Source organism: Chelonoidis abingdonii, chromosome 7 (genome assembly GCF_003597395.2).
Source record: "Chelonoidis abingdonii isolate Lonesome George chromosome 7, CheloAbing_2.0, whole genome shotgun sequence".
Taxonomy (NCBI): domain Eukaryota; kingdom Metazoa; phylum Chordata; order Testudines; family Testudinidae; genus Chelonoidis; species Chelonoidis abingdonii.
In genome coordinates this window covers 43,572,559-43,589,564 of record NC_133775.1, presented here as the reverse complement: position 1 = coordinate 43,589,564, position 17,006 = coordinate 43,572,559, and the positions used below count along the sequence as shown (strand labels likewise).

General features: G+C 39.1%; 1 protein-coding gene across 2 annotated transcripts in view; it reads left to right on the top strand.

Annotated features, from left to right (window-relative positions):
• The window catches only part of WDR47 (WD repeat domain 47), a 45,254-nt gene extending 29,665 nt beyond the window's left edge, over nucleotides 1-15,589 (top strand). For both annotated transcript variants that reach the window (XM_032803721.2, XM_032803722.2), the window contains exons 10-15: nucleotides 4,225-4,382; nucleotides 7,450-7,619; nucleotides 11,190-11,360; nucleotides 11,898-12,029; nucleotides 13,185-13,403; nucleotides 14,211-15,589. In XM_032803721.2, coding sequence (XP_032659612.1) covers nucleotides 4,225-4,382; nucleotides 7,450-7,619; nucleotides 11,190-11,360; nucleotides 11,898-12,029; nucleotides 13,185-13,403; nucleotides 14,211-14,353 — 993 coding nt within the window. In that variant the 3' untranslated portion in view covers nucleotides 14,354-15,589. The remainder of the gene's footprint in view (nucleotides 1-4,224; nucleotides 4,383-7,449; nucleotides 7,620-11,189; nucleotides 11,361-11,897; nucleotides 12,030-13,184; nucleotides 13,404-14,210) is intronic.
• The last annotated feature ends 1,417 nt before the right edge of the window (nucleotides 15,590-17,006 follow it).

Genomic DNA, 17,006 nt, shown 5'->3' with positions numbered 1-17,006 from the left:
TCCAGGGGACTGGTATGCTGCCCTTGACTTAAAGGACATGTACTTTGGTATAGCAATTACACTGTGCCGCAAAAGATACCTCAGGTTTTTGGTGAGCAACAACCACTGCCAGTTTCCGGTGCTCCTGTTCGGCCTGTCAGCGGTGCCTTGTGTGTTTACCAAGTGCATGGCAGTCATGGCCACGTTCCTATGCAGGCAGCAGGTATGAGTATTCCTGTACTTGAACGATTGGCTGATCAAGGGCTCAAGTGGAGTCACAAGTCGACTTCATAAGAATGACGTTTGACAAACTGAGCCTTCTCCTGAACGTGGTGAAATCAACTCTGTCCCTTATTCAGCAAATAGAGATCAGAGGGGTAGTACTGGACTTAACACAAGCCACGACATACCTCCCGGAAGTGAGGTTTTGGGCCATGGGCGATATCATTTGACATCGCAAGCAGTTCCCCACCACCACAGCAAGGAATTGCCTGAAACTTCTAGGATACATGGCCGCTTGTAGCCATGTGGTGCAACATACCAGGCTCGGACTGCGGCCTCTCCAGTCATGGCTAGTCTCAGTGTATTGGCCCGCTTGGGACAGTTTGGACAGGGTCGTGACTCTGCCTCACTCGGTCCTCGACTCCCTCCAGTGGTGGCTCAACCTGCAGGTAGTGTGTGCAAGGGTCCCCCTTTACCAGTCCTCAGCCATCCCTCTCACTAGTGACAGACGTAGCTGAGGAGCTCAACTGGGAGACCTCAGGACACAAGGCCTCTGGTCTCAAGCAGAACTCGCTCTTCTCATCAGTGTCAGAGAGCTGAGAGTGGTACGCCTGACATGCAAGACTTCTGAGCCCACTTGACTGGGAGATGTGTATCAGTTATTACAGACAACACCACGGCGATGTTTTATATCGACAAGTGGGGGTGCATGCTCCTCTCCCCTGTGTTTCAGGAAGCCGTTAGGCTGTGGGACTTTTTTGTGTAGAACATTCAATACACCTACAAGCATCATACCTCCCTGGAATGCAGAACAAGTTGGTGGACTATCTCAGCAGGTCTTTCCCAGGCCATGAGTGGTCCCTATGCCCGGATGTCACAGACTACATCTTCTAGTGTGGGATTTTCCCCAAATAGACCTCTTTGCTGTACAACACAACAGGAAGTGCCAGCGGTTTTGCTCCTTCCTGAATCACAGCCTGAGCTCCATCACAGATGCGTTCCTCCTTCCATGGGGAGGCCATCTCCTATATGCGCTTCCACCTATCCCTCTTGTTCACAAAGTGCTCCTCAAGATTTGGAGGGGACAACCTTTAGTGATATTGATAGCCCCAGTCTGGCCCCAGCAGTATTGGTACACATCATTCCTGGAAATGTCCGTGGAAGCCCCAGTCACCTTGCCACTCTTCCCGGACTTAATAACTCAGGATCATGGCCATCTCCAGCACCCAAACCTTGAGTCGTTGCACCTTACAGCGTGGAAGCTCCATGGCTGAACCCAGTGGAGCTCTCCTGTTCGGACCCGGTCAAAAAACTCCTCCTTGGCAGTAGGAAATCCTCCACCAGGGCTACCTACCTAGCCAAATGGAAGAGGTTTTCGATCTGGTCAGTACAACGCTGTCCATCTCCCGATGCTTGTGTCCATAGTCCAGTATAAGAGATCTTCTCCAGCTTAAGCAGCAGGGACTGTCCATGTCATCCATAAGGGTTCACTTGGTTGGCATCTCTGCCTTCCATCCAGGTGCAGAGGGCCGGTTGGTTTTTGCCCACCTTATGGTCAGTCATTTCCTGAAAGGTCTCGACAGGCTATATCTGCACATCCGACAACTGGTCCCAACCTGGGACCTCAATTTGATCCTTTCCAAATTGATGGGTCCACTCTTTGAACCACTGGTGACTTATTCCCTGCTCTACCTCTAGTACAAGGTGACATTTCTGATAGTGATAACCTCAGCCAAGAGGGTGTCTGAGCTCAAGGCCCTAAAAACAGAACCCCCTTCACTGTATTCTATAAGGACAAGGTTCAGCTCAAGCCACATCCAGCTTTCCTCCTGAAGATCGTCTCCCAATTTCACATCAACCAGGACATCTTCCTCCCAGTGTTCTATCCTAAGCTCCATGCAAGCGGCAGAGAGCAGAGGCTTCACTCGATGGACATCCGCAGAGCGCTAGCCTTTTACGTTGAAAGAACAAAACCATTCTGGAAGTCCATTCAACTGTTTGTGGCTGTGGCAGACAGGATGAAATCTTCTAGTCTCCTCTCAATAAATTTTGTCATGGATCATGTCCTGCATCCATGAGTGCTATAACCTGGCAGAGGTGTCTGCTCACAGTACACTCCACCAGGGTGCAGGCTGCTTCAGCGGCCTTCCAGGCACATGTTCCCAACCAGGAAATATGCAGAGCGGTGACGTGGTCCTCAATACATACCTTCACATCATATTATGCTATCACCCAGTAGGCCAGAGGCAGCGCGGCCTTTGGTAGAGCAGTGCTCCAGTCAGTGAACATCTGAACTCCGACCCTGCTTCTGGAATTTAGGCTTGGGAATCACCTGATTGGAACTGACATGAACTTGAAGAAGAAAAAACGGTTACTCACCTTCTCGTAACTGTTGTTCTTCGAGATTTGTTGTTCATGCCCATTCCAATACTCACCCAACTACCCCTCTGTTGGAGCAGCCAGCAAGAAGGAACTGAGGGGGTGGCGAGTCGGTAGGGCTCCATAATGAGCACCATGAAGGCACCACTCCAGGGGGTGCCCGGACCAACCTGCTAGGCGGAAAAATCTTCCAGCTGCCGTGCACGCACCTACTGATTGGAATGGACATGAACAACACATCTTGGAGAGCAACAGTTACGAGAAGGTGAGTAACTTTTTTTTTCAAAAACATCTGCTTTACCACACACATTCAAAACAGTAGAGAAATGGTGTTGGAGATTCCTGACAGCATATGGGAGGATATATAATGGAAGTCATTACCATTATAAACAATAAGGTCCAAATTTTCCAGTGTCTACTAATTTTAATGGCCAAACTTGGTCTTTGATGGAAAAATTAATCTTAAAAGTGCTTACATTTATCAGTGATTTAAGAGGTATAGCCCCATATTATGGATTACAGGAGTGGCTTGAACTGGTTTCATTATAAGCACAACTTTGTGTCGCTTCTAACTTTCAGCATAAACTATCTTGTCTCTGAAAAATTTTGTACTTAATGTCATTTCAAAGAGGGGTTTTGGTTCAAAGGTTACTTTTGGAGGAGGCATTTGGGGATTTGGGGTTTGGTTTTATTTTTAATTTAAAGTAAGTTGTGAAAGCAGGTCGAGTTACAGGAGTCTTCAAAATGTAACTAGTAATTTTTTGTGATTTTTAATTTTCATAAAGAAATAAAATACAAAAGGTAAACTATTTGCAGCTTGTATATGCTACCAAATACTGCATAATTTATTACTTTTTAAAAGTTTTGTGCATCTGCTACTCAAGAGTCCTGAAGTCTTTCTGTTTAGTTCTCATTTTCCTATATATTTAAATAAGAAAATAAATTGGTACAAGTATTCTGCAGAGAATATTGTATGCTTGTAACATGTAACATTATACTGTAATATCTTTTACTGTGTATTTTAGTTTCTTCTTAGTCTAGTACAAATAGCACCAGAAGTTGTGAAATGTCACTTCACCTGTTCAGTATTAGGCAGCTTTCCCTTAACCCACGAGTCTTCCATCTTAACTGGCTATTTTACAGTTGTATGTAAAATATTAAGCTGAATTTTAAAAAAATTACAATGGTTGGATGGTTTTGAGAAAGGAAAGAAGCATTTTATTGGTTCCTAATTTGGAAGTAGAAGAAATAGGAACAAACTCTTGCAAAGAAGAACACTTTAACAATTGAAATATTTAAAGGTTTTCAAGTTCTTTGCTCAGAAAAATGTGAGGTCATGCCATCTTTGTTTTAATTTGGTTTTATGTAAGCATTCTTGTAGGTCTTTTAGAAGAACCTTTGAAAAACTCTTCCTTACATGATTTTGTTAAGATCAAGATGCTATGATATCTTTACTCTCTGTATCACAAACAGTCAAGGGATGTTCCTCCCAGTCTTTCCTCTATAAACTTTATATTTGAATACATTATTTTTTTTAACGGGGAATGGATTTTAACTTCTCTCAGTCTTGAAAATGTGTGTAAGCAATTAAAAATGTAGTTGTGTTTGTGAACCTATTATGACTGTCACACTTTTACACAACAGGATGATAAATCAAAAAAGCAATTCATTTGTATTAATACTCTAGAAGATACACAAGCTGTCAGAGCTGTGGCTTTTCATCCGAGTGGGAGTTTGTATGCTGTTGGCTCAAATTCGAAAACTTTGAGGGTGTGTGCCTATCCAGAAGTAATTAACCCAAGGTGAGAAGGAAGATAAATGAACATACAGTCCTATCGCCATAATTTCTGTTCCACTACCTATCACTAGATATCCAAAGCTGTCTGTAGATATTTCAAGTCTGCTTTTGTTTGAACTCTTTCATTTTGTTAGTTGATTAACCTGTCAACAATGAACTGTTACAATGATGCTTTGAAAACATAGTAACTACCAAGACAGAATAAAAAGACCAGCTGCAGTATTTTTGTGTTTGTGACTAGTTTGACTCGTTCTTTCCTCTACTGCCAAGCTGTTTTGACATCAGTACTACAACTTTTTTTCCTTTTGGTAGTATTCTTCCCCTAGAGTCTTGGACATGCTGACATTGCAAAATAAACTTTTGTGTCTTAGAATGTACATTTCAGGAACAGAAAAAGATGTTATGGCAGAATGCTTCTGACCTTTTCCACTTTTGTCTTAATTCCACCTTCCTGAATTTTCATATCCATTATTTCCTTCTTTCTTCAGAAATAAATCTTGGTCTCAAGCTCACTTTCTAGTCATTGCTTCAATTCCATTACTTTCTTCTGAAAACTCTCCAACTTTTAAAAAATTATTCTAAAATGGCATTCTTATTATGTGTATCTGCTCCTGATGAGTCTGGGACATCTTCCAGGTTTGGCTAAAAAGCATGTTTTAGACTCTAATGTCCTTGGTATGCATTCTGTTTTCCCTCAAAGATAATAAACAAAGGAGCCAGTGAAGTTCTTATTCCAAAATGTTTGATATTGATGTATGAAGCAGAAAGAACATGGTTTGGGGAGATGTGGAGTGTGTTGTGAGTCCTCTCCCCCCCCCCACCTCCCCTGGCTCACTTACTGGTTTGGCTTGTTATGCTGGAAGTTAGAAAAATCTGTTTTTATTTATTTTATTTATAAACAGATTATCCCTCTAGCCTTTAACACCCTAGTTAGTGTGCGTAATTTGATTTGGTGAACTTGATGTGACTATTGACTTGTTAAGATAGAAAATTACAGCACAGCAAGAAACCAAAGGGAATGTTCTGAGCTTTCCGGACCTCTTCCTGAGGTCTGTCTTTACATCTCCTTACCCACTGTCTTGTCAGAATGTAAACAGAGTGAAAGATTGTTCATATTCATAATCTTGAGAAATATCTCTTGTATCTAATGAAATTCTAAAATGGGCCATTAAAAGTTGAGATTTGCTTTCTCACTTTTAAAAAGCCATAGTACACCTGGTGCTCTGTTTAGTTTAAGTGCATTTAGCCTTTTTATAATTGTTTTTGTTATGCAGTTCCTCGTCTGTCGTCCCTTGAAAACTGATACCTGACCTAGGCAGATCTTCACTTTCTCCCTCTGTAAAGATGGCAACAGAGTAACTAGTAACTTTATTTCCTTTTGTGAGCTGTCTTCTGTAACTTTAAAGTGGCCACATTATTTGCTTTCCCTGTTGCATATCTTTTTAAAATCCCTTGAGATCTTGTCATTTTTTGTGCTTTTTTTTTCCTCTTATCATTCTTCAGTCATCCTCATTTTCCAGTTTCTGTGGCAAATTTTTTAAATGGCCTATTAGCAGTCAAAGATACTTTGGTTCTGTTGCCCTGCTGGCTTCTTGCCTTTGTTAGAATGAGCTTTTGTTCTCGATGCTGAATTGCATCTTAAATACACCTCTACCTCGCTATAATGCTGTCCTTGGGAGCCAAAAAAATCTTACTGCATTATAGGTAAAACTGTGTTATATTGAACGTACTTTGATCCACCGGAGTGTGCGCGCGCACACACACCCTGGAGCACTGCTTTATGACGTTATATCCAAATTTGTGTTATATCGGGTTGCATTATATCGAGGTAGCGTTGTACTTTGTAGCTTCCCACTAATTTCCTACAAGCATTTTATTTACTCATGTCTAAATAACCCATAGAAATAATTGGAGAAAGGGAATTTCCCCTCAGCCAGATGTAAGTAAAAGCTGTTTTAGGAAGTTCAGAAATAATGCCAGGAAGGTTATGACTATCATGTATAATTGAATGAGTTTTGAGAGAGTACATTAGAGAGGAGCAGAACTAGCTGTGCTTTTTCCACAGACTGCCTCATCCAGGCTCTTTTCTTGTTAATTGGTGAAATGTTCTTGGTGTCATATTTCTCCTCTCCCTTACTTTTTAATGTCCAAGACATGGAGGTAGAGTGGTATGTTGGTATGAGTAGGTCTTTTAAGGTGACCTAAGAAAACCAAGGTTTACTTCCTTCCTAGGCCTCTGCAAACATTTACATAAATGCTTAACATTAAGTACTCAAGTAGTACCAGAAATCAAGCACATGTATAAAGTGTTGGATACAAAAAGAAATACTTCTCCCTGGTTTTCACTTGTTTCGACTCTGAAAATAAGGTATTTGGGTTTTTTTTTTTTGTTTAGTTGTTGAATTTTGAGGTGTTTTTTTTTTTTTTTTGACAATGCCTTTTTAATAATAGCAAAGTGTTATCTGTGTCAAATCAGGTACCTCTGGCAGACCTTTCTGAATTTTGTTTCAAGATTGCTGTTTTTTTCCCTCCGATCAAGAACACTCATAACTTAATTAGTGTGTATTGTAGAAAACTGTTTCAGGTCACACTTGGAATGTTTTTGTAGTGAAATATTGAAGAACATGGAGGAGCTTTCTTTGTGTTTTCTCTATTATCCTAATATTCTACCCTAGTTGCCTTCCAGCATTAAAACTAAACACTTTTTTTTTATTAAAGCAAAAGTTTAAATTGCCACCCACACTAGTCCACTTTCATTGCCCTTTAGAGGACTTGCTTATGCTTGCAAGAAGTCAGACCATGATAAGTGTGGTATGGAAGATGTTTGCATAATGCATGGAAGCTAAAATTTGTTTTGGGAACATAGTTCCTGTGTGGCAGCAAAACACTATACTTTCACACTTAGTTTAGTTTAACTGTTATTGCCTAGAAAACTGAAAAATAACTAGAAATTAACTTTCTTGCCTACTTTGGATTTCTTATTACATTAAATAATACAATTGACTTACATTTTAGATTACATATTCTGTATTTACATATAAAAGAAATACTTATCTCTTTTTTTTTTCCAGTGCTTATAACACTCCTAAACAACCAGATATTCGTTTCAAAAGGAACAAACATCACAAAGGGTCAATCTATTGTGTGGCATGGAGTCCTTGTGGACAGTTGTTGGCTACTGGTTCTAATGATAAATATGTTAAAGTACTACCTTTTAATGCAGAAACTTGTAATGCAACAGGTAGGGTGTATCTATATACTGCTATAACATGTTATCATTTATTTGGGATGGTCATGTTAGTGACAAATGGCAAAGCTACTTGAGTTATACCTGTCATTATGGCAATGAGGTGTATGAGACTGTGTATACACTGCCTGTTTCAGCACTAAAACTTTATAGTCGTTCAGGGGTGTGAAAAAACACACCCCTGAGTAACAAAAGTTTTAGCTCTGAAAAGCGCCAGTATAGACAGCACTTCCAGCGATAAAGCTACCACCCCTCGTTTGGGGGGATGTTTTTTTGTTTTTGTTTTTGTTTTTTTAAATCCTTGCTGGGGGGAGAGCTCTCCCAGCAATAAAGCATGGGCAGTATGGACATACCCTTAGATTATCACACCTAGTCCTAAACCAATGGTAGGTTAAAATGCTGCCAAACCTGAGCTCCAGATCAGAAACTTTGAGTACCTGATTTGTACTTACTCATGTTTTTGGGGGAAGGGAAATCCTGCTTGGAAATTTGAAGATACTCAGCAGCAACAGATTAATGACTGATTTGCAGGTGAGATCAAAGAGAGTTTATTCAGAGGTGCCTGGCATACTTTTCTGGTTTCTTTAAGAAAAATATTAATAAATAAGCAGAATCTGACAGAAGGTTTTGGTCAGGAATTTCAAGATAATTAGCCTATTTTTAACTTTGATAAATATATTCCAGGATAATCCAGTCACAGAAGTACAGATAATCTTATGGGACTTGGTCTTTCAACACATGCATAAATATGCTTCTTATTTTGATGTCACTGGTTTAATATTGACAATATTATTTCAGTTAGATAACTGTGGGATTTTTTTGTTAACTGAAATAAAATACTATGAACAAACATATTGAAGTCTAGCTCTAGAACTGAGAATCAACTGTTGGTTGAACATCAAGGGTATGTCTACACAGCAAAGAAAAATCTATAACCTGTGCCAGCTGACTCTGATTCAAGAGGTTCAGGCTGCAGGGCTATTGCATTGCTCTGTAAACTTCCAGGCTTGAACCCTAGGATCCTGCGAGGTGGGAGGGTCCCAGAGCTCAGACTACAGCCCAAGCCCAGAAGTCTACACAGCAGTGGACATAGACATGCAGCTAACCTGCGAGCCCAAGTCAGCTGGCACAGGCCAGGCACAGGTTTTTCTTTGCTATGTAGACATACCCTTGAGAATTTTAGTTATAAATTGGGGACTCATCAGTTGGAAGTAACAGAGGAGGAGAAGGACTTCAGAGTATTGGTTGATCACAGGATGACTATGAGCCACCAATGTGATATGACCGTTAAAGAAAGCTAATGTGGTCTTGGGATGCATCAGGCGAGGTATTTCCAGTAAAAATAAGGAGGTGTTAGCACCTTTTATACAAGGCACTGGTGAGACCTCATCTGGAATATTGTGTACAGTTCTGGTCTCCCATGTTTAAAAAGGATGAATTCATACTGGAACAGGTACAGAGAAGGGCTACTAGGATGATCCGAGGATTGGAAAACCTGTCTTATGAAAGGAGACTCAAAGAGCTTGGCTTGTTTAGCCTAATGAAAAGAAGGCTGAGGGGAGGTATGATTGCTCTTATATAATATATCAGAGGATAAATCTCAGGAGGGAGAGGAATTATTTAAGTTTAATACGATTCGACACCAAGAACAATGATAAAACTGGAATTAGAAATTTAGACCTTCAAATTAGATGAAGGTTGTGAACCATTAGCGGAGATGAAAGTTCTGAAGCAGCCTTCCAAGGGGAGTAGTGCGGCAAAAGTACATATTTGGCTCAGAGACTAAGCTTGTAAGTTTATGAGGGATGGATATGATGGGATAAGCTTAATTTTTGGCAATTAATTTTTATCTTTGTTTATTAGCAATGACCGCTAACTTAGTAGTTAGTACACGCTGATAAGGCGCTGGGAGACCCCACCTGAATATTGTGTGCAGTTTGGTGTCCATGGTTAAGAGATGATTCAAACTGGAACGGGGCTCAAGACGGGCTACTAAGGATGATCCGAGAATGGAAAACTGCCGTAAGACAAGGGAGACTCAAAAGATTTGGTTGTTTAGCCTGGCCAAAAAGAGGCTCCGGGGATATGCTGCGTCTAATATAAGATTAATGTGGGATTAACGTAGGAGGAGAAGAATGATTTAAGTTTAGTACTAAGTAGGCACAAGGACCAATGGGACAACCGCATATTAGGAAGTTAGCTGTTGAAATTAGACGAAGGTTTTCTAACATAGGGGAGTGAATTCTGGAACAGCTCCGAGGGAAAGTAGTGGGGGCAAAAGACCTATCTGGCTTAGACTAAGCTGTGATAAGTAATGGAGGGGAGGATGATGGATAGTTTATTTGGCCAAATTGATCTTGGATAATCACGTAGGCTAGTTAGACATGCATTATCCCTTGTGTACGTCCGTACAATGTCTTGAGATCGACGTACACGACTGAAATTTGTTATAGATGGATGGAGAGACTGAGTTAACTGCAGAGAATTCTCTGGTGATGTGTGAGTCCTGCCACATGCTCAGGTTTTAGCTGATCGCATATTTGGGTCGGGAAGGAATTTTCCTCCAGGCGTATTGGCAGAGCCCTGGACGGTTTTCTCGCCTTCCTCTGCAGCGTGGGGCATGGTCGCTTGCTGTGGATTCTCTGCAGCTTTAGGTCTCAACCACAATCTTGAGGACTTATATACTCTAGTCATGGGTTAGGGGTGTGTTATAAAAGTGGTGGGTAAGGGTCTGTGGCCTGCCTTGTTGCAGGAGTCAGACTAGATGACCATATGGTCCCGTTCTGACCTATGAGTCTGTGAGCAGCTCAAAGATGCCCAATGGTCTGTGATGGGATGTTAGATGGGGTGGGATCTGAGTTACTACAGAGAATTCTTTCCTGGGTGCTGGCTGGTGAGTCTTGCCCACATGCTCAGAGTTTAACTGATCGCCATATATGGGGTCAGGAAGGAATTTTCCTCCAGGGCAGATTGGCAGAGGCCCTGAAAGTTTTTCACCTTCCTCTGCAGCGTGGGGCATGGGTCACTTGCTGGAGGGTTCTGTGCACCTTCAGGTCTTTAAATTACGATTTGAAGACTTCAATAACTCAGACATAGGTTAGGGGTTTATTACAGGAGTGGGTGGGTGAGATTCTGTGGCCTGCGTTGTGCAGGAGGCTGGACTAGATGATCATAATGCTCCCTTCTGACCTTGAAGTCTTTGAGTCTATGTTCAGCCAATAGTTGATTCTCAATTCTGGAGCTAGACTTCAATATGTTTGTTCATGGTATTTTATTTCAGTTAAGATGTGAACCTTTCACAGAGGGCTTAACTAATATTGAAAAAACAGAAAATTAATATACTCTGATACACAGAAATCTGTCAGTTTCCCTGTTAAGTGTGAAATTTTATCCTATGTTTATGAAGTTGTATTCTCCACCTTGAAATTGTTACAAGTATCAAACTCAAGCTTTTTAATTAATATTAATGCACTGTCACAATAACTGCTTAAATGATTACATAATTAATTTATACTAAACAAAGTATATCTCACTCTGTTCTTCGTTTATTTTAAATTTTTTCAGGACCAGACTTGGAGTTCAGTATGCATGATGGGACAATTAGAGATCTTGCTTTTATGGAAGGCCCAGAAAGCGGTGGTGCTATTTTAATTAGCGCTGGAGCAGGAGACTGTAATATTTACACAACAGACTGCCAGCGAGGTCAAGGCCTGCATGCTCTGAGTGGCCATACTGGTATGTTTATAAAAATGCAACAGTAACAGTCTGTTCTATGTACTGGTAACAGTGATCAAATCATGCTCTTCTTATGGACAGCACCTCTGTCCTATCAACAGTGAACTCAGGAGAGATTTTATTTCATTAATCTAGACCGTTACATATTTTAAGCCCTTTGTCTCCCTGCAAATGCTAGGGAAGATGTAGAACAGGGTGTTGCCATTGTACTGGTGTCACTTCTTCAGTCCATGCCACATGCAACCTTTGCCAAGAGATGCATACATGTGGAGTAACAGATAATAAATTGAGACCTACAGAAATCTGCTTACAAAGGCTCTCTGAAGAGAGCTAGTTGATTACCTCCAACCCTCTGATCTATCCAAGACTACTACTTTCTTCAATCCAAAATAAAACGATTAATCTACTAATTGTATGCTGCTGCTGATCTTACTTATTGTGTAAGAGGATATTCAGAACAATAATATGCGAAGAATTCAGTAGTGATCTTTAAATAATGAGTAATACTAGTAAAGTAAAACATGTTCTTATCTACAGGTCATATTTTAGCACTTTATACCTGGAGTGGGTGGATGATTGCATCTGGTTCGCAAGACAAGACTGTAAGATTCTGGGATCTTAGAGTACCAAGTTGTGTTCGTGTAGTTGGAACAACATTTCACGGAACTGGTAACACTATTGCTCTTTTCGCACCGAATAAAAAACTTGCACAATTACATATTTTAAAGATGGTTCTTGTCATTGGTTTGTTGAGAACAGGGATCTTGCATTGTAAAATGAAGCCTTCTGGCTTGTTCAAAACAATTCCCAGTTGCTCATTCTAAAAAACAACAAAAACTTGCTATATCCTGGTTATCCTGCTATATCCTTGCTATATCCTGAAGCTGGTTAGTTCTTTGCTTTATGACCTTTTGATATTAATAGCTATTTATATAGCACCATAAGCTTACATGATGCTCTAAAACAGAGAAGACGTACAACCTTACCCCAAAAAATCAACACTTTAGACTGACAAACTGCCTTACACAGAATGACACTCTTTGTAACAGTGATTTTTTTTTAATTGGTAACCAGTGTAAACATGGTGGCTGTAAGGAATATTAGGCTGTTAAAAACATCAACCTTGGAGTTAAATATGGCTGTTGGAATTTGACAAATCTGCTGTTGTGTAAACGACGTAAGACACTACCTAGCAAGTGATGTCCTCATATAGTTAATGAAACACTTCCAAACTGATGCAGCTCAAGTCAGAAAATAAAAACATGTTTTCTCAAACTCCAAAATGCAAATACACAAAGGATGGTGTTTGTCTAAACTACAGATGTACAGTATTCTACACAAGAAGTATTTTGAAAAAAGTGAGTCAGGTACAGAACTTGTTTTCAAAACAATCTCTTTATTGCCAATATATTTATAAATGCATTATTCTGCTATGGATTCTAATTATGCAGAAAATGAAAAGCCCGCCAACACTCTTGGGTATTCCCTTTTTCTGTGATGAAACATCTGAGCAGATATTCCTAATCTTTTTCCACTGTTAAACACAATTCTCTGATGCAGCTTTAACTGTGACTTTGCTACCACTCCACGATTAGAAATCAACATATGCTACAAGGCAAACTATAAAATGGGGGCAATACGACTTAAGACTTGTCTTTTAATATAGACAAAAGGAGCTGAAAGTACATTTAAGTTGGCTAGATATGTTCTTTACCTTTTTAATATTAACGGTTCTGCAAACCTCTTTCAACCCTTTCTATATGCAAAAGAATGCAGAACATATCCATAAGTCTATATTAGTTCATGGATGGCATTTTCTTATAGGTAGTGCTGTGGCATCTGTAGCTGTTGATCCTAGTGGTCGCCTACTAGCTACAGGGCAAGAAGACTCCAGTTGCATGTTGTATGATATTCGAGGAGGACGAATGGTACAGAGCTATCATCCTCATTCCAGTGATGTTCGTTCTGTTCGCTTCTCTCCTGGGGCTCACTACTTGCTCACAGGATCTTATGATATGAAAATAAAGGTGACAGACTTGCAAGGTAATTCATCTGATGTGAAGTGTATTAAGCAAAACTGAGCAGTGAAGGGTGTTTTGTTAATATCAGAGATTGTAAGAAAGTTTGGATCGAAAGAGATTCATTTCTGAAAATGTGGAAATCTGATATCTATTAAGGCTATAAAGTGAAATTTAAAAGGTTTAGAATACACATGACTATGATTCTTGTCAGCTCACAACAGATTAGTCTTGACTGTAATAAGAGCATAGTCTGACATATAAATATGATTAAGGAATATAATTGCAGTATGGGGAACAACTTGCATCTGTTTAATGACTATATTTCTGCTTTGAGGTGGTGTGTAGAAAATTCAAATCCACAAAGAAAAATTTATGCTTAGTTTACCTTTCTTGGGGAAGACAGGGATTAGTCAAAATGAAGAAATTGAACAAGTCCTCCAATCAACCTGATTTTTATGGACCATTAATTTGTATTTAAACTTTTGTTTATGAATACCAGTGTTGAAAACAGTTGTATGGTACCTAACATAATGGAGTCCCAACCTGGTTGGCCTCTAGGTAGTGCTACAGTATAAATGTTAAATAATTATTTATCACAGTCAGTTATATTGAATTTGAAAGAAGACTGTCATGGGCCTTCCAAAATAGATTTTTGAATGAAAGGGTTTGTGTGCATTCTTCCTATAACAATATTCTGTAGGTACCTTCAAATTATCATCTAATGAAGTAACTTGTTATTTAGCAAGTGAAATAGATATGTAGAGTTTATTCAATAAAATTACTTTAAGTGTTCACAAAACAAGTAATTATTTCTATTCTTCTCTCCTAGGGGACCTTACTAAGCAACTTCCTATTATGGTGGTAGGAGAACATAAGGACAAAGTGATTCAGTGTAGGTGGCATACGCAAGATCTATCCTTCCTGTCATCTTCTGCAGACAGAACTGTAACACTTTGGACCTACAACGGTTAGAGTGCAACTAAGGCAATGTATGCAGATAAAGCACAGAGAAATAAGACTACTGGACTATAAAAATAATAATTTAGGGATTCAAAGAGCAGCATCTGACCAGGAGAGTGTCTTAGCAAGAAGAGGCACTTGTCACAGATTTTTCTTATTGCTAGGAGGTCTTGGTGTGTTAGTATTATTTTGCAGTGCTTTGTCTTCCATGTGAACTCTTGCTGCTGTGACCTATTGTAGTCTTGTTGCCAAAGTTGTTGGAAGAGCTCTTATGTTGTCAATGTGCACTCAAAGTAAGATTAATGATGTGTTTACACTTTAGTATTAATTGCATTCCTTGGTCTTTGCCTCAATGACAATTTTATATAGAAACTTAAACCGAATTACACTTTTAATCAACTCGGTAACTAGTTCCACATAAATGTAGAAGATAAAAATTTTCTTCTGCTGTTTCGCACTTCTGTTGTTGACAAGTGATGCATACCAGAGGTCAGGCTTTTTTTTCCCCTTTCCACAATTTAAACATACTTTTTTTTTTTTTTTGTTAGTATGTGTAATTGTAAAATTTTAAAGGTGACTAGGCAGTAACTGCTTCTTGATGGTAGTCCACTATATAGTGTGTTTTGCTCTTCACCTAAACTGGGGGAAATGTTGCTGTTTTTACTACATGATATTGTTTTCAACAGGCAGATCTTGAAAACAAAATGTAAAATGTTGGGTTTGCTCCAGAAACCATGTAATGTTTCATTCTGAATGCAACAGAATACCTCTGTGTATAATGTACTGTAGAAAAGAGCGTTGATTGGCAGCAGTTGTCACCGTGAGCTAAATGGCTAGCTGTTCTCTCAAAGAAAAATGGTACCTTTAACATTTATAGACAACAGCATGGCTTAAAATGCTGTCTGCATGATGGTTTAAAAAATTAAATCATTTAACTTCCCAATCTAGAAGCATATTTGGATTTTTCTTTCTTGCACTGTTTATGTAATGCAGAATTGCAGTTTTATTTCTATGAAACTTTAGATTCTAATGTTTAAGTATTGTTATATTTTCATATTGTACAGTTCCTTTTAAATTAAAACCTTAAATTTTAGGTTATTTATTTATTTGAAACGCAGTTATTTGGTTTTGATAATTAAATTTCGGTTCACTGTGGCAAGCATTTTTAACTAATTGTATAAAAGTGAAAAGATTATTATAGAAGTGTATCTCTGCTATAATCTCAATAAAGACCTCTGACACCTGAAAGCACAGCTACTACTTATTTCACTATCTCTTAGTCTGGTCTCTTTTATACTACTTTTATAAATCTCCATGTTTCAACTCTAGGTTTATCATGTTATGATGAAGATTTTATACTTTCTATATCCTCTTTAGTAGCTGATTTAGCAGAGCTACTGTATTCTAGAAGTCTGTTCTTGTTCTACATATAGACCCCCAATGCAATTTTGAAGTTAAGTCTGAGTTTTAGTTCTTCTGTCCTGTCTTGTTTCCATACATATAGCTGGTTGATGATCTGTGGGCTCAGTCACACAATATTTTTACACACTGATTCCATGTTAAATTCTATTGCAGGGAAATTGCTAGATCTTATTCAAAATTTGAGCATCTTATTTCAACTGAATTCCTGACTACCACAAAACTTCGGTTTCTCTTCCATTTTTCATGTCTGTGTCCTAATCACTGCTTCCCCGTTGTGATTTGTGTTAACACTGCAGCTATACAAATTCTGATTTTTAACACTTGAGAGATTCCAAGCTTATCCTCCGTGTGCTCTTCAGACCACCTAACCATGCATCTAAGAATACCCAAACAACACATAGTGGAAGTTTTCCCCCAAAATGGTATCTTGTCCACCGCTCCACACGGCACCTTTAAACCACTGAGGGTGAGGAGATCCTCAGCTGGTAAATTGCCATATCTCCATCTGTCCTGTAGGTGTGCTACCCCTCCGTTTGATATGACAACTGTATATTGCTTTTTCGTGAGGCCTTATTCACAGTTCCATTATCATTTGGAAAATGTAACTTGATATTATTTGCTTTGCTTTATTGAATCTTCTGATTAGCTTTATTCTTACACTTTAAGAGTTTAGTGCTGTTTCTCATTTTCAGCAATAGTCCAACATCCAAATATAGTAACTTTTGTTGGAGATGAAGATTTTTCACCTGCGTACTTCATTCTAGACTCAGCTCAACTTTCTCTTGCATCGTTGTATCATACAAATGTATGATCTTATATGGTACTTTATTAGAAAGAAAACTTTTATATGATAAAAAGAGATTAATTTATTTTATCATTTATGGTCAAAGCATGCATAAAGCACAATGTAGTAGGAGAGAAAATGTGAATAGACAAGTTTTTTCTATCATAAAGTACTTGCCAAATTATTAGAGAAAGTAAAACATGGTAATCGATTATTTGGATACAAGATAAACCATACAAAAACCTGCAGCATAACACGTCACAGTAAGCGCAAAGGTGTGGGGGAAGAGAATTGCATCACTCCAGGATTGGCTACACAACCTTTCACCTTTTCTGATTTAAAATCCATCTGAGATTGGTAGACACAGTTGCTTGTCCAAGGCCCTTTGTAAAATTAGTCTGCTCTCAGTCCAGCTGACAGTAGTTATGCTGCAAACCACTATAATGGCACCCTTGCTAA